A 17,535-nucleotide genomic window follows, 5' to 3' on the forward strand; every position below is an offset into this window, starting at 1 on the left:
ACAGGTTTTTTTCGTAGCCAAACGTGACGAACAAAACGGAGCGATTTGTCCTACACAAATAATCTTTTTGGAAAAACTGAACATTTGCTATCTAACTGAGAGTCTCCTCATTGAAAACATCCGAAGTTCTTCAACGGTAAATGATTTTATTTGAATGCTTTTCTTGTTTTTGTGAAAATGTTGCACGCTGAATGCTACGCTAAATGCTACACTAGGTATCAAAACTCTTACACAAATGCTTGTTTTGCTATGGTTGAAAAGCATATTTTGAAAATCTGAGATGACAGTGTTGTTAACAAAAGGCTAAGCTTGAGAGCTAGCATATTTATTTCATTTCATTTGTGATTTTCATGAATAGTTAACGTTGCGTTATGGTAATGAGCTTGAGGCTATAAATAGGATCCCGGATCCGGGTTTGCTCGTCGCAACTGGTTAAAATACCTTTGGTCGAACAACAAGAAAAACGCGGCATTAGTACGGTTTGTCTATTTTGAGATGCCGTAGCCAATATTCACTTCCTCAAAATAGTCAGAATTAATCTAAGATCATTAATTTTGACATTTTTGAAGAGGAGATCTTAGTTGCACAATTTCACATTTAAATAAGATGTTTGGTGCAGTATTTCTCAATGAAAAAATGTGCATGAAAACAAGTTGTCTCTTGTTGAATGACAACAAAGACGTTATTGAAAAAGATCTACTGTTGACCAATTACCAACGAAGGGGCTTAGACTTTGGCTCCGAGCTTTGGCTTGCCACCGAAGACAAACAAAATGTTGTCATAATATATGCACAAACTCTTCTGAACTGCACACACCCTTGAAAGGCTCCCGTGTTGATGGTCACCGTGGCAGAGGTGTTGTTACCTACCCACACCAACTGGGGCAGCACATCAGGAAGTCCAGGATCCAGTTGCAGAGAGGTTTTGGTGATGAGCTTGGATGAGCTGTAGCAGGGTGTAGCTATCAATGCCCTCTTTCTGACCTCCCTCCGGTAGCCCGCACCACCCCGCGGCACCGACCCACTCCTACAGCTGGTGGGTAGTGCCATGCTGGCATCAAAGATGCCCTTTGTCCCAATACTGGACAGTCACAATGTCACACTGGCCCCCATTGTCCAGGCACTAGTCAGAGTGACACACCAAAACAAACAGTGAACTGGACCACCCACTCAGAGATAACAAGGCTAACAGTATAGATTACTATTTTTGTAATGGATGACTGTGTTAATAGCTAGCTCACTTCTACTGTACATTGTCACTGTACTGTACAGTGTCCGGTCATTATTACAACACTCATTTAAAGCATCAATAATACCCTGATATTGACATTCATCAATAGCATGCTGTATCTACATACAGTGATACACAAGATCAATGTTTCCCCTAAATTAATTTAACAGCGGGAAAGATCCTAGGGGAAATATTCAATGGAAGTGTTGTCTGTTTTCAGTGTATGGCATATCTCAACAAAACAATCATTCATCATGGCAGTGTGTGTGTTTGGAGCAACAAAGAGTGTATTATAGCACACGCAAGGAAATGTGGCACACACACACACACACATACATACATACATACACAGAGCTACAAGCCTACGTTAATGACCCAAAGAGGACATGACATGACACAGACACACCTTTCTTTTATTTAGTCCTGCGGGTATTTCTCCATCCATCTGTTAACATAACTGGCCCTGAATTTGTTCTCTCCTATCTCCCACCATATCTTTCTGTTTGTTTACATACTCCTCTGCTCCATTCAATGGCACTTCGTATCCATCGCTCACCTCTCATCATTCCATTGGCCCATGTAGGTATACACACAAGCTCTCTCTCTGTCTCTCTCACACACACACTAAGGTAGCATACAACAGGGGAATGGGGGGTGAGACTGGTCTGCTAACTAGCCTAAATAAATTAAGCTTATGCAGAATAGCATACTTCTGTGGCTCAAATCAGTCCACACTGTTAGCTGGTTGGGCATTTCACTCTAACATTTTCCTTGACAAACAACAACATGTATATGAATTGTAAAAAGCAGATCAAAACACATACATCAGACCATGGGGGTATGCGGGTATTACTTAATCCAAAAGAGACATCATATACTCATTTCATCTGATGTCATGCTATGGATCAGTTTTTGCCTAAAGTGTGATTCAGATGGGGGACTTGGCTACTCTTTTGTTCTTCGGTTTCCTTTTTTTAGAGCAAGTAGTCCTTGAAAGAGATGAGGAAAGGAGGAAAGACGGGTCTGCTGCCATTCACTTTCGAGATGAATGAAAATAAAAACAAATAGGGATTATTTTGTTCATGGAAAAGGCCGCCGAAAAAGATGAGCCACATGTTCAAAGAATGAAGACTCAAGACTGAGAGACGAGTGTGTGCAGAATGGGTAGAGAGAGGTGAGAGAGGAGGCCTAATTTGAAGGTTGGGGGAGAGGTGGCATTGTTGCATTCAGTTATGTGTGAAAGACTTGAAGGGGGTCTACGGGAGACTTCCGAGCAGGGCAGGGCAGGGCAGGGGGTGGGCTCTGGCCCCTTCCAGAGGCTTTGAAGACAGGCAGATTAGTAACACAGCATTGGCTGCAAGTCTAGCGTGAAACTTTCACTTTTGCCACAGACCGGCCGGTACACAACCCACCCCCCCAAAAAATACCACCCCCCACCCACTAACTCCACCACAATCAAAATACCTCACTGACCTCCTGTACCCGAGCCCCCACCACCATCCCACCCTCTTACCCCCTCGGTCTTGCTGCAAAACAATTTGCATCACAGAGCTACAGCCAGTGAGTGTATAGGCCAGGGTTGTGTTAATTAGGGCACACAATGACAAATGTTTTAAAGTGTTTTGCAACTGAAAACGAATATAAAAGTTTTTTTATTGTACAGGTCTAGCTAGTCCCTCCCTGTTTTAATTGTTTTTCTTGCCTTAATGAACACAGTCTAGGCTGAGTTCCTGCTTTTAATAAAATTATGTTAACCCAATGTGGAATAGACGTTGAATTGACATCTGTGCCCAGTGGACTGCATGGGTGTGAGAGAGAGTAAAAACAAGTTACAGTACTTACACATCGCTCTGGTGAGTGTACACACGGTCGAAGAGAGCCTCAGGAGCCATCCACTTCACCGGGAGACGACCCTGAGGACAAACCCACACAGGTGAGAGGTCAATAGGTCACAGGGTTGAAAAAGTTATCTATGCGCAAATAGACATCCTCTGGGGTATTTTATGACCAATATTTATTCACCAATCATGCAGTTCTTCCAGGTTCTTGGTATTCCCAGGAATATCATTAGATCTGGGAATTTTATTTTTTATTTAGGATCCCCATTAGCTGACGCTATAACGTCAGATGATCTTCCTGGGGTTCAACACTATAAAGACATTAGAAACAATTACCTTTTACCTTAAGACATTACAAACACTTAACAAGTAGACATTAAAGAGCATTAAAATACCTTAGAGGTAATACATCTAACATTCAGTGGGATTAGTATCTGTCCAGTCATGTGGTCGATCGCAGTAGATGTTCTTTAATTGTTTTCTTGAAGTTGGATTTACTTTTTGTCTGTGACTTTGTAAAGAATTCCATTCGGTGATGGCTCTGAATATTACTCTAGATTTGAGATTTGTCCTTGGTCTGGGGGGTATAAGGTTAACTTGCCCGTCTGGTTTGGTGGTGGTTATGTTCGTTACTTGTATACACTAGTTGGGCAGAAAAAAATGTTGGTTTCTTGAATATTACTACACCCCCCTTCCCCCAAAAAAACAGGAAGCCATGAGAGATTAAGATGCATTCGGTAGACATTCATACGGTTAGCGCAATGAAGAGCTAATTAGGCAGCACTGTTTTGAGCTAGTTTTTTTGCAGCAGATGACCATATGACTGGACAGTACTCTAGGTGTGATAGAACCAAAGCTAGAATTCCCTGATTAAGAGTGCTGGATGTTACATACTCAGAACATTTTCTTGTTATAGCAGTGCCCCTACCTATTTCGATTACAAGGTTAACTATATGTTCAAACCAGGATAAAGCTGCGTCCAATGTGACACCAAGTAGTTTGGTCTTATGACCTGGTTCCACAGGCTACCCATCCATCAACAAGTTTAATTGAGGGTCACCAGCAAGCATTTATCTTGTACCAAATAAAACACATTTTGTTTTAGAAATAGTCAACACCAATTTGTTAACGTTAACCCACTCAGACACTGTCCTTAGTTCTTTGTTCAGTACATTTGGGAACTCATTATACGCTGATGCAGCGCTATACATTGTAGAGTCATCAGGATACATAACCACTCTTGCTTTATTCATTACTGAGGGTACAGTAAATCATTAGTAAAGAAGTGGGTCTAGGCAGCTAACTTGAGGAACACCATAGCGTAAATCTTTACTGTTCGAAGCTACCACTAAATAATACTTTTTGCCTTCTCCTGGATAGATAGCTTACCATCCAGAATAGAGCAGCATCACATTTGAGTTTACCTAGCAACAGTTCATGATCCATTACATCAAAAGCAGCACTAAAGTCTAACAACACTGCACCCACAAACTTCCTGTCATCCATACTTTTTAGCAAATCTGTCAGAGCCCTCCCACTCACTGCAGCGCTAGATAGAACTTTGTAGAATAACACCCATCTACGAAAAATATAACAGAAAAAATACTCAATTCTATGTGATCAATTTGGGTCGCGAGTTCACAATTGGACCTTTTTTGAGATTTCTGCCAAGCCAGGAGGAAAGGAGCCGACCTAATCCGTTGGACATAATTTCACCTGCCAATCAACAGTGTCCATCTTCCCCCTCTGACTGTAGGCTACATCCCTTGTTGCATGTTGCCAGATGATTACGGCAAAATATATCTACTAAAATGAGAGGGACAGACTAGTGAGTGCGCAACATAACGTCCACTTCATAGGATGACACATATGGGCTGAAAGGATCCTGTTTAATGTAACAAATGTTTCATTAGATTGTAACTGCCACGTGTGCTCCCTCTCCGGCCTCTAGGTACCAGGCAGCTCGTTATGGCGTACACCTCTTGCCATCGTTACGCGCACCTGTGCATCAGCGGGGGTGACCGGTCCGCATCAGTGGGGGTGACCGGTCTGCTCCTGATCCCTGGGATCTTCCCTTGGGTTGGCGTCCTGCGGCTGGAGCCGACAGCGCTGGGGAGAGGGTACCGTCAGATATGCTCCTCTCCAGCGCTCTAGGTCGCCATGCTCCTGCGTCTCAGCCGGATTGGCTGCGCCTCTGCAGAGGTGACCGGTCCGCACCTGTTCCCTGGGATCGTCATTTTTGTCGGCGTCCTGCAGCTGGAGCCACGCGTCAGGGAAGGGGGTGCAGTCAAGTGTGCTCCCTCTCTGGCCTCTAGGTAACCAGGCTGCTCGTTATGGCGCACACCTGTTACCATCGTTACGCGCACCTGCGCGTCATCAGACTCACCTGGACTCACCTGCCCTATATATATATATGTCACTCCCTTTGGTTCCTTCCTTCTTGGCTCTCAGCGCACATCGCTACAATAACTTTCCTACAGTAGCCAGCTGCCAGTGAACATATCCTTGTAAATACATTTCTGCTGCTGATATCATCAGCCTAGGTACTGATGCTTGCATCTATCGAAATGGTAACTGTGGTAAATACTTCCCAAAGTTGTGTCAAGTTGGCTGGATGTCCTTTGGGAAGTGGACCATTCTCGATACCGGTCCATCTGGCACCTCCTAAAATGTACCATACCCGGCTCAAAGGAACTTAAATATTTTGTCTTGCCCATTCAATACATGTCTCACTTGTCTCTAGACAACAAAACAAATCCTTTCACCTCTCTCATCTCCTCCATCTACATTTTAGTTGATTTAACAAGTGAAATCAATAAAGGATCATAGCTTTCACCTGGATTCCCCTGGTCAGTCTGTTATGGAAAGAGCAGGTGTTCTTAATGTTTTGTACACTCAGTGTATAATCCATGTATTGAGATTTTTGCATCCTCAAATGAGTCTCTGAGGGGGGCTGAGATTACTAACCCAAAGGTGTATTTCTGTCACTCCTCATAGGCCCTTGGGAGAAGGGTGAACAATCAGTTTGTCATAGGCTATGTCCCCACATTCTCCCGCAGCATTCATAGCTGGCATGAGTTATTCTCTTCTTTGGTGGACTGCCTCAGAGAAATCCTCATTGATGAAGATGCTGGACCCTTTAAGGGTTTTCGCTCTTTCAAGAACCTCAAGCTTGTCCTTGAACCTGAAGGACTTCACTACAATCGTGCTTCATTCTATAGACAGAGGACTCCTGATATCTCCAGGAGTGATATGTATATATTTTTGTTTCTTTATCTGTTGTGGTCTAGTTTTTGCTAGCTAGTAGTATTTTTGCTAGCGAGGGCCATCTACTTTAAGTGCTGCCTGTCTTTCCAGTGGCCTACTTGGTGTGTGAACTGCTGACTGATCATCATTTTCAGATAGTTGTTGACACATCAGCCAGGATCAAGGGGCAGGAACTGTGTGACTTTCTTTGGTAATCAGTGGCTGTATAGGTGGGGGAGTGGTTTCACTTCTCCTAGACAATCAGTGTTAGCGCTTCAGTCGCCCCTGGTTTCTCAGTCGCAGCTGTAAGCGGCGGTCAGGTCAGTTTTGTCACAAAACAAAGACAGTCGGCAAAACAAAAACAGTTCTGCCGAGTTGTTCGAGGAAGGCGCCACACAACTCTCACTTGAGTATCTTACCTAGATTTTCTAATGTTGCTCTTTTGTAGCTTTGTCAACTATGTGTGTGTTTTCTATTCCTGTTTTGCACCTCTCTCGGCAGGCTTTACAGACACTCCCCACCCCCTGGCTGCAAACCCTTCTAATTTAGTGTACCCTGCATGCACAACCCATGTGCAATTCCGGGTCTCTGTTAGCATTTGGACAGCCAATTTGCAGTCAAGAACGCAGAGTTCATCTCAGGCTATACTTTTCTAGAGGCTGCTGGACCTACTAATCTCACTGCAACCCCCCCACCCCTTCCAGGACTCTGATCACTACTTAGTTTCCTGTTCTATCTCCCTTTCCACCAACCCTAACCACTCAGCTCCTACCCAGATGGTCATGTGCCGTCACAATCTTTGCTCTCTCTCTCCCACTACACTCTCCTCTTCTATCCTATCGCTCCCTTCTGCTACATCCTTCTCCCTCTTGTCTCCTGATTCTGCCTCTTTGACCCTACTCTCCTCCATTCCCGCATCCTATGACTCGCCCTGTCTCCTTTCCGCTCGGCCCTCACCTCCTACTCCGTGGCTGAGTGACTCATTGCAAGCTTACAGAACAGGGCTACGGGCAGCTGAGCGAAAATGAAACTTCCGGAGGACCTATCGTCCTTTCACTCCCTCCTTTCTACCTTCTCTTACTCTATCTGCTGCTAAAGCCACTTTCTACCACTCTAAATTTAAAAGCTTTACCTCTAACCCTAGGAAACTCTCCCCCTCGTCCCTCTGTGGACGACTTTGTCAACCACTGACAAAAAGGTTGATGACATCCGCTACTCATTCACTAAGCCTATTGAGTCCACTAGTCTCAAACACACAGAACTACCCTACGTCTTGACCTCTTTCTCCCCTCTCTCACCAGATGACATCCTGCAACTAGTGAGGTCTGGCCACCCAGCCCCATCCCCTCCTCCCTTCTCCAGACCATCTCTGGAGACCTTCTCCCATTCCTCCCTTCCCTCATCAACTCATCCCTGACCACCGGCTGCATCCCCTCTGGCCCGAGTTTCTCCCCTTTTCAAGAAACCAACACTCGACTCATCTCACATCTTTTCTGTCCAAAACACTTGAGTGTGCTGTCTCTGATCAACTTTCTCATTATCGCTCTCAGAATGATCTTCTTGACCCTAACCAGTCAGGCTTAAAGACTGGTCAATCAACCAAGACTGCTCTTCTCTGTGTCATGGAGGCTCTCCGCACGGCTAAAGCTGACTCTCTCCTCTGTTCTCATCCTCCTAGAGCTAACCGCTAGATCTAACAATCAGATCATTTTCTCCACCCTCTCAGTGGTGGAGAAGTCTATGCACCTACCAGGTGACGTGAGGAGGATCTGTGTTTGCACCATGTACTCTCACTACTGGTGTCCCCCAGGGCTCGGTTCTAGGGCCTCTCCTCTTCTGTCTATACAACAAGTCACTCGGCTCCATCATATCCTCACATGGTCTCTCCTATCTCTGCTATCACCCCCCTCCCTCTCCCCCAGATATCTCAACTTGGATTTTGGCCCACCACCTCAAGCTCAACAAGATGGAACTGCTCTTCCTTCTGGTGAAGGCCTGTCCGCTCAAAGACCTCTCCATCACGGCTGACAACTACAGTGTTGCCCTCCCAAAGTGCAAAGAACCTTAGCGTGACCCAGGACAAAACCCTGTCATTCTCTACAAACATCAAAGCAGTGACTCACACAGGACACGGAGCAGGTCCTAATACAGGCACTTGCCCCCTCCCGTCTGGACATCTGCAACTTGCTGTTGGCTGGGCTCCCTGCTTGTGCCATCAAACCCCTGCAACTTATTTTCAACCTTCCCAAGTCCTCTCATGTCACCCCGCTCCTCCGCACACTGCACTGGTTTCCAGTCGAAGCTCGCATCCACTACAAGGCCATGGCGCTTACCTACGGAACAGCAAGAGGAACTGCCCATCCCTACCTTCAGGCGATGCTCAAACTCAACTCAAGCACTCAGTTCTGCCACCTCAGGTCTCTTGGCCCTCCAAAGCTCTACTGTCCTGGCAGCCCAATGGTGGAACCAGCTTTCCCCTGAAGCTAGGACAGCAGAGTCCCTGCCCATCTTTCGAAAACTTCTGAAACGCTACCTCTTCAAACAGTATTTTAAATAATCCTCCTCTTCACCTCGCAAGTTATGAACTTTGTCTCTGATTCTGGCCATATTTCACTTTGACTTTCCTGGATACCATCTATTACAATATTATTTTGCCTTGATTGACCTGCAAGGTAATCAGCTTTCCCAGATAGGGTTAGGAGGCCCTCATAGATGGTGATGATATCCGTCCTCATAGAGGAACCGTCATGATGATTAACATTATATCTGCCCCTACCTTTTTAATACACCTTCTGAAATAAGTCTCTTTTCTCCTAGACTACATCCTCACCATCACCCACTGTCTATGGCCCATGCTGTTGTGGGTGGTTGTTTTCAACTAGGCTAGGTTCTCTGCATTATAGTATGTGTAATGAAAAAGCAGCGGGCTGTGCTATGCTCTACAGTGGGAATGGGATGAATGCTACTGGGGGTCTACTATGAAGATGACAAGCACTCTGCTCTCCATCTCTTTCAGTATCTGTCTCTCTCTCGGGCTGTTTGGACAAGTGGCTATGGAAGTGAAGGAACAAGAGAGGCACAGAGCCACTCTATAAGCACTGCATTTACTGATGGTCTGGGAACCTCCAATCTCTGCCAAGACTGAGAAGGGAGGGAGGGAAGTGTTAACTCGAAATGACACAACTGGGTTCCAGTTTAACAACGTTTACTTTGGTGTTGCACGGTACACCGACCCTTCTGTACTTATTAAATACTAGAACACGAATAACGGTTCGGAACTAGACGTTCTGTTACTTTCGGTACTTCAGTCAAATCTGTCTCACGTCATAGACTCGATCCATCAATCTGTATGTCTAGTAATTTGTCTGAATCTTAAGGGAGCCGTAGTAAGCCAGCCATGCTTGCACTTGCAGCTGACAGTGCAAGCCACTTTTGAGGAGCAAGCGAGAGGAGAGAGAATGCAGACAACATGGCTTCTTCTAAAGAAGATATCATACCTCCATGCCCGTAGCTTGTTGACAAAACTGTCTCCAGAAGCGAACTATGGGAATAATTTGCTTACAGAGCAGATGAGGGCCAGCCCACTGAAACAACTGAGCAAAAGGTGTTACAAAGCAGTGCAGTGCAAGGGAGGTGTATAATGTATAAAACATTTTTTTTTTTTACATGACATTCGCATTGTAACATTCTACTAGCAACTACATTTTAATTATTTGTAAGTGTCAATGACATGAATATATGAATACAAAAATATTTAACACCATGCATTTACAAAAATGTCTAAACCTGTTTTTGCTTTGTCATTATGGGGTATTGTGTGTAGATTGAGGGGGAAAAAACTATTTAATCCATTTTAGAATAAGGCTGTAACGTAACAAAATGTGGAAAAAGTCAAGGTCTGAATAGTTTCCAAATGCACTATATATAATAAATGCACTTAGTCCAATTTGTCATACCCCATCAGAACCCTAAAAATATGCTTGTTCTACTCAATTGTTTCTAAACAATGTAATTTTAAACAGATACCGTTTAACCTGTGAATATGGATAACATTTACATTTTGTATCCATAGCTCACCGATTTTTTCAATTGTAATTTTTTTTGTTTGTTTGTTTTTTTGAGTGGTTACATTTCTCCACATCCAATTCCTCAGCTTTTGAACAAAACAGTGGTTCCGTTCTAAATCTTCATCATGCTTCATATTTCGTAGGACTTGCGATGCAAAAGTCCCGGGTTTAACTCGTCATCATACCTCTGACTTTTTAATATTTAGCACGTAACTCTTACACTGTTTAAGCTAGAAATGCTGTTGCAACTTTAAGGTACAGTGGGGCAAAAAAGTATTTAGTCAGCCACCAATTGTGCAAGTTCTCCCACTTAAAAGATGAGAGATTCCTGTAATTTTCATCATAGGTATACGTCAACTATGACAGACAAAATGAGAAGAAAAAAATCCAGAAAATCACATTGTAGGATTCTTAATGAATTTATTTGCAAATTATGGTGGAAAATAACAAAAGTTTATCTCAATACTTTGTTGTATACCCTTTGTTGGCAATGACAGAGGTCAAACGTTTTCTGTAAGTCTTCACAAGGTTTTCACACACTGTTGCTGGTATTTTGGCCCATTCCTCCATGCAGATCTCCTCTAGAGCAGTGATGTTTTGGGGCTGTTGCTGGGCAACACGGACTTTCAACTCCCTCCAAAGATTTTCTATGGGGTTGAGATCTGGAGACTGGCTAGACCACTCCAGGACCTTGAAATGCTTCTTACGAAGCCACTCCTTCGTTGCCCGAGTGGTGTGTTTGGGATCATTGTCATGCTGAAAGACCCAGCCATGTTTCATCTTCAATGCCCTTGCTGATGGAAGGAGGTTTTCACTCAAAATCTCACGATACATGGCCCCATTCATTCTTTCCTTTACACGGACCAGTCGTCCTGGTCCCTTTGCAGAAAAACAGCCACAGTAGTAGGTATGGTGTTCTTTGGATGCAACTCAGCATTCTTTGTCCTCCAAACACAACGAGTTGAGTTTTTACCAAAAAGTTATATTTTGGTTTCATCTGACCATATGACATTCTCCCAATCTTTTTCAGGATCATCCAAATGCTCTCTAGCAAACTTCAGACGGGCCTGGACATGTACTGGCTTAAGCAGGGGGACACGTCTGGCACTGCAGGATTTGAGTCCCTGGCGGCGTAGTGTGTTACTGATGGTAGGCTTTGTTACTTTGGTCCCAGCTCTCTGCAGGCCATTCACTAGGTCCCCACGTGTGGTTCTGGGATTTTTTCTCACCGTTCTTGCGATCATTTTTGAACCCACGGGGAGAGATCTTGCGTGGAGCCCCAGATCGGGGGAGATTATCAGTGGTCTTGTATGTCTTCCATTTCCTAATAATTGCTCCCACAGTTGATTTCTTCAAACCAAGCTGCTTACCTATTGCAGATTCAGTCTTCCTAGCCTGGTGCTACAATTTTGTTTCTGGTGTCCTTTGACAGCTCTTTGGTCTTGGCCATAGTGGAGTTTGGAGTGTGACTGTTTGAGGTTGTGGACAGGTGTCTATTATACTGATAACAAGTTCAAACAGGTGCCATTAATACAGGTAACGAGTGGAGGACAGAGGAGCCTCTTAAAGAAGAAGTTACAGGTCTGTGAGAGCCAGAAATCTTGCTTGTTTGTAGGGGACCAAATACTTATTTTCCACCATAATTGGCAAATAAATTCATAAAAAAATCCTACAATGTGATTTTCTGGATTTTTTTCCCCTCATTTTGTCTGTCATAGTTGAAGTGTACCTATGATGAAAATTACAGGCTTCTCTCATCTTTTTAAGTGGGAGAACTTGCACAATTGGTGGCTGACTAAATACTTTTTTGCCCCACTGTGTGTAGACTAGCGATGACCAGTGTGATTACATAACTTTTTTATATAATGTATACATTTTAATTCATAAGTCTAAGCCAGGGTAGTTTAGCTTTTTGATTTTAAATTGTAAGACGCCTTGAAGTATAAAAATATATATTGTATGGAGAAAAGAAATTGGCCTTACTGCTATTAGCCCAAACAAACATATTGAATAACAAATTCACTGAGATTTAAGAAAGATCAGGAAACACATTTGTATGTATTTAACCCTTTTTTTTAAACAAATCTTATTTTGATAAAGTTACAGCTGTTTTAGCAACCACAACATTTTCTGTAACTTTCAATAAACAGCTGAAATTTTGAACACTTCCAACGTTTTGTCTAACTTGTTGGAGAGGGTGCGACACCTTCACCTCCTTCTCCGCTATTCAAATCTGTTCACGGAACAAAAATATCCCCTACGGATCTCATGAAACAGCAGTTTCAGTAACTGCATTAACACATTTTTCCCCCATCTGTTTCCAAACAACTGTCGTTTTGACCACTCCCCCCGAACAAGTCAGACAAAAACAGTGTATAAAATCTTTCTTTGCTTTTCAAAACTGAAAAAAATATTAGGAATAGCTTTGACCAATCAATAGATAATGCTGTTTTAGTAACACACCAACTGATCTCTCTCTAGATGCAGTAGGTCATGTCAGAAGCTAGCAGATTCATTATTTACCAACAACAGCTGCTAATTCCAATAAAATGACATCAGGTTTTGAAGTTCACTTTCCTTGCTTTGTCTAACAACACTATCATGAATCTAGCAAATACGTTTTGTTGGTCAGATTTTAAAAAGTATAATAAATCCATTTATTTTAGGCAGGTCTAAAGAAACATGATATGTATTTCAGAAGAACAGTATGCGTTGGCCTACTGTATGTTATCTGACTATGTGCCATGGCATAAGCTGTTGGCTTGTTCATTTAGCAGACAAGATATGCTTAAGTCCAATGCCATTATTTTACATGATATGATTTTATAGTAAGAAGAATATAATTGAACTTGAAGCTGAATAAAATAGAAAGGATATTTTTTACATTCTGGAGCGAGTGGGCATATGAAGTGGCTATGTTGAGTGTAAAAGTGATCATTTGAAACAGGTCCTATACGCTAGATTTAGAGTTATTTGGCAACTTTGGTTGCGAATGACACAAACCTTAATGTCTTTTAGAAATCAAAACATATATGGGCTGCATGATGCGACCATAGACTATCAATGATTTGAGAAAGTCGCAAAAAGTTGTGCGCTCTGTTCCTTGCCTCAGGTTGCACACGCTGTTCTCTCATCAAGTGTTATATATTTTCCCCAACAGACTTCTGTTTCGATTTAGAATGGCCCATTATCAAATGGGCAGGGGGTAAAGCCATGTCATCCGTGTGTACTCAAATAGCGACTAGAGCCCTCTTTTCAATCATGCGGGTAGGCTACTCTGGTTATTTCACTCCATGCATCAACCACTGTTTGAGGAGCATGCAGCCTCTCGCTGCGCGACAAGTGACGTTACGCCCAAACTCTGTATGCCATGGGCTCTCCAACCCTGTTCCTGCAACTACCCAGTCCCTAATTTGGGAAACCAAGTGAAATCTGTTTGGGATTTTTTTTTTAATGTATTTTTAATTTGAACCTTTATCTATCTAGGCAAGTCAATTAAGAAAATATTATTTACAATGACTGCCTACCACGGACAACGCTGGGCCAATTGTGCGCCGCCCTATGGGACTCCCAATCACGGCTGGATGTGATGCAGTGAAGTCAAATAAAATGTTTTCACAACAAAACATATTTAATTTAACTGTTGACAGCCCCATCACTGTGCACTCAGGAAAGGAATGGAGGAAAGAGAGGAGATGGAAATGTTGGTGAGATATTCTGTAGCTAAAGGTAATGTGTCAAATAAACATGTAGGCTAGCTCCGTAAACTGCCCTGCACACTCAATGAACCAACAGCATCACCTAGGCCTATATGTTCTCTCCCAGACTCATGGATATTAAGTTTGGAGCACAGCATAAGGAAACCAGTCCATCCAGTATGCATTATAATACACACTCAAATGCGATTACTATAATTAATAAAACCAATTATGACCCAAAGACTCCTTAAATCAGTTTTTTTTTCTGCTGTGTGTAACATGCGGTAGGCTATGTATTGTATAACAATCATTTTAATTCGGGGTATTTTTTGGGCTTGGGCTATAATATGTGTATGGGTGTTGAATGAATCACCTTAGAAAGCGCTGTCCATTTCGTTGTTCAGCTTTGAAACAACATCCACAAAGGCCAGGTTTCCACTCAGTTTCGACCTGTTGTTGAACTTCTTTCTTCAAATTGATAAATCACCATGAGGCGAGTCAACATAAAAAAAGCAAGATCGCTGCAACTCCCCAATGGGCTTGGGAGGCGAAGGTCGAGTCATGCGTCCTCCGAAACATGATCTGCCAAATCGTGCTTCTTAACACCCGCCTGCTTAACCCAGAAGCACCAATGTGTCGGAGTAAACACCGTTCACCTGACGATCGAGGTCAGCCTGCAGGCGCCCGGCCCGCAACAAGGAGTCGCTAGAGCGCGATTAGCCAAGTAAAGCCCCTCCGGCCAAACCCTCACCAAACTCGGACGATGCTGGGCCAGTTGTGCGCCAACCTATAGGACTCCCGATCATGGCCGGTTGTGATACATTGCATTAAAGTCAGAGTGGTTAGAGACAAGAGCCCTGTGTGACCTGATGGTCGTTAGCCATGTCCAGGGTGCGGTCACGTGGAATTTGACTGCGGTCATGACTGCCGGTGTGGCGGTAATAAGGTCACCGCAACAGCCCTAGTTAAAGTGCAGTACTTATTTAGTTTAAAAGCACAAATGTACTGTATATGTTAGCATGTCTTTTACACTGGCTTTAGCCATAGAGGGAGCAGGCCAGCCAAGGCAACTGTTGCGTAGCAACAACTACTGACCACAAACCCACAATTACTTACTACAACTACTGGCCAAAACCACACAACTACTGGTCACAACCACTGACCACAACAACTCCTGAGAAGAACTACTGAACACAACTCCTGACCACAACTACAGAACCACACAACTACTGACCACATCCACACAACTACTGACCACAATCAGGTGCGGCAGGTAGCCTAGTGGTTAAAGTGTTGGGCCAGTAACCGAAAGGCTGCTGGATCGAATCCCTGAGCTGACAAGGTAAAAATCTGTAGTTTCGCCCCTGAACAAGGCAGTTAACCTACTGTTCCCTGGTAGGCCGTCATTGTAAATAAGAATTTGTTCCTAACTGACTTGCCTAGTTAAATAAATAATAAAACAGACAACTACTGAACAACACAACTAATGACCAACCACACAAATACTAACCAGTTTAAGAAGACTAGGGATCTCCACGACAAAAAAAACATTGGTCGACCTAAAGCCGTTTGTTCTTTAGACATATCAATTGGTCCCATTATTTAAAAGTGTATTTTTTAAAATATAGATACACCCTAAGTGCATTGTGCTGTCATTGTAAATAAGAATGTGTTCTTAATTGACTTGCCTAGTTAAATAAAGGATAAATAAAAAATAAAACATTTGGGAGGAGCATGGCGATGTGGTACAGAGCTCGCTTTGGCCTCTGCATGCCTCTGGAGGCTCTGACCACATTTTCAGATCAAGCATAAATTGGCTTTTAGCCTAGGCCTCCGCAATGGATTTGTTTACTGAGATGGGCACAAATATATATATTTGTTCCTGCTCAACTAAAACATTCAAGGTCGACCAACAGCCTAACGACCAAACAATAGAACAGTTGACTAATTGGGGTCAGAATACATTAGCATACATTAGCATAACATCACCAAACCCACTTTCTCATGTTCAGGCTATCCTAAATAAAAAATATTTTAACATTTTAGGAACTGTAATAATACACATTTCCATTGAATAACTCCACAACATTAACTATTGAACCGTTCAAGCTAGAGGCACCAAACCAACTCTCACATGTTTAAGCTATTCTAACTTCAAATTCGTTAACTTTTATGAACTACAATTATATACATTTGCATAACAAATACAATTAAAACAATTTTAATCCCACTTCATAACACAACAAAATGTGGAAAAAGTCAAGGGTGTGAATATTTCCTGAAGTCACGTTAGCTAAATAAATTAGCTAGATTTTGTTTGTGTATTGCCATATGTTAATAACATAGCTATGTTTGTCACTGGTATGGGCTATTAAATATCCTAAAACAACCTAAAACTGGGGAGAAGGAAGAGAGAATTCCATTTCTGTTCCATCTGCTGCTTGCTTGCTAATGTTCACTCATATGTATTTCCACATGTAATTACATGTGTATTCTATAAAGATTGTTGTGGCTATTGTAGAAAAATCCTCACAGTTGTTGTTTATAGTAAACGGTGAAGTGCCATTTACAGCTTACTGTGTACAGTAGGCTACAGGCAATACATGTATGTTCCTCCACCATGTGAGTTTACAAAAATTACAATCTTGTGTTCGTTCAGGGCTTTCCGGCAGTCTTCGTGGATTTTATATGCAGGGAGCATAGATTGTACAATATATTAGTTCATATACAGCACCAACTACATACATATCTGTTACGGTCCATTATCGACTACCTGGACTTTTAACAGAATTTAAATGGAATTGACCCCAAACTCTGTCACATACACCCCCTCACAACACCACAGAACACTAACTTACACACAGAATAGCATGTGCCCCCCCCAAAAATACTCACGTTAGTTGTCTTTTTATAGTAATCAATGTTGTGGACGTCTCTGGCCAGGCCAAAGTCTGCAATCTTCATAAAGTTGCTTTCTGTGACCAGGACATTCCTCGCTGCTAGATCTCTATGTATACACTGGATGGAGAGAAGGAGATAAAATAGGAGAAGGGGAGAAAAGATAACAGTGGTAATTGTGAAAGGGCAGGGGTGGATGGAGAGGAGAGAAAAAGGTTAGAAAAGCAGAAGAGGGTAGAAGAAGAGAGGAAAACCAGTGGAAAGATTGGGAAAAGGAGAAGAGAACATGATACAGTTACTTCATTGTGCAAATAAATACATATGCAAATGCTAAAATACAAACAAGCGATGCTAATAAATGCTTTTATACTTTATACGTGTAGTAACCCAAAAACACACATTCAACTAACCACATACTACCTAATATACCATGACGACATTGCACATGCATGAGAAACAAGCCTGAATCTGAAAACTATTTTTGACATACATAAGTTGTTTTGTGTGCCTAGGTGTGCATGTGTGTCTCTGTGCATGACTGCGTGCCAGAGTGTGTGT

At 42.7% G+C, this 17,535-nt stretch overlaps 1 protein-coding gene across 7 annotated transcripts in view; it reads right to left on the reverse strand.

Moving 5' to 3' along the window:
* Positions 1–17,535, reverse strand: part of LOC110525582 (fibroblast growth factor receptor 2) — a 113,316-nt gene that overhangs the window by 21,037 nt on the left and 74,744 nt on the right. For all 7 annotated transcript variants that reach the window (XM_021605847.2, XM_021605831.2, XM_021605840.2 and 4 more), the window contains 2 exons: positions 16,975–17,097; positions 3,073–3,143 (listed from right to left, as the gene is read on the reverse strand). In XM_021605847.2, coding sequence (XP_021461522.1) covers positions 3,073–3,143; positions 16,975–17,097 — 194 coding nt within the window. The remainder of the gene's footprint in view (positions 1–3,072; positions 3,144–16,974; positions 17,098–17,535) is intronic.

Source organism: Oncorhynchus mykiss, chromosome 1 (genome assembly GCF_013265735.2).
Source record: "Oncorhynchus mykiss isolate Arlee chromosome 1, USDA_OmykA_1.1, whole genome shotgun sequence".
Classification (NCBI taxonomy): domain Eukaryota; kingdom Metazoa; phylum Chordata; class Actinopteri; order Salmoniformes; family Salmonidae; genus Oncorhynchus; species Oncorhynchus mykiss.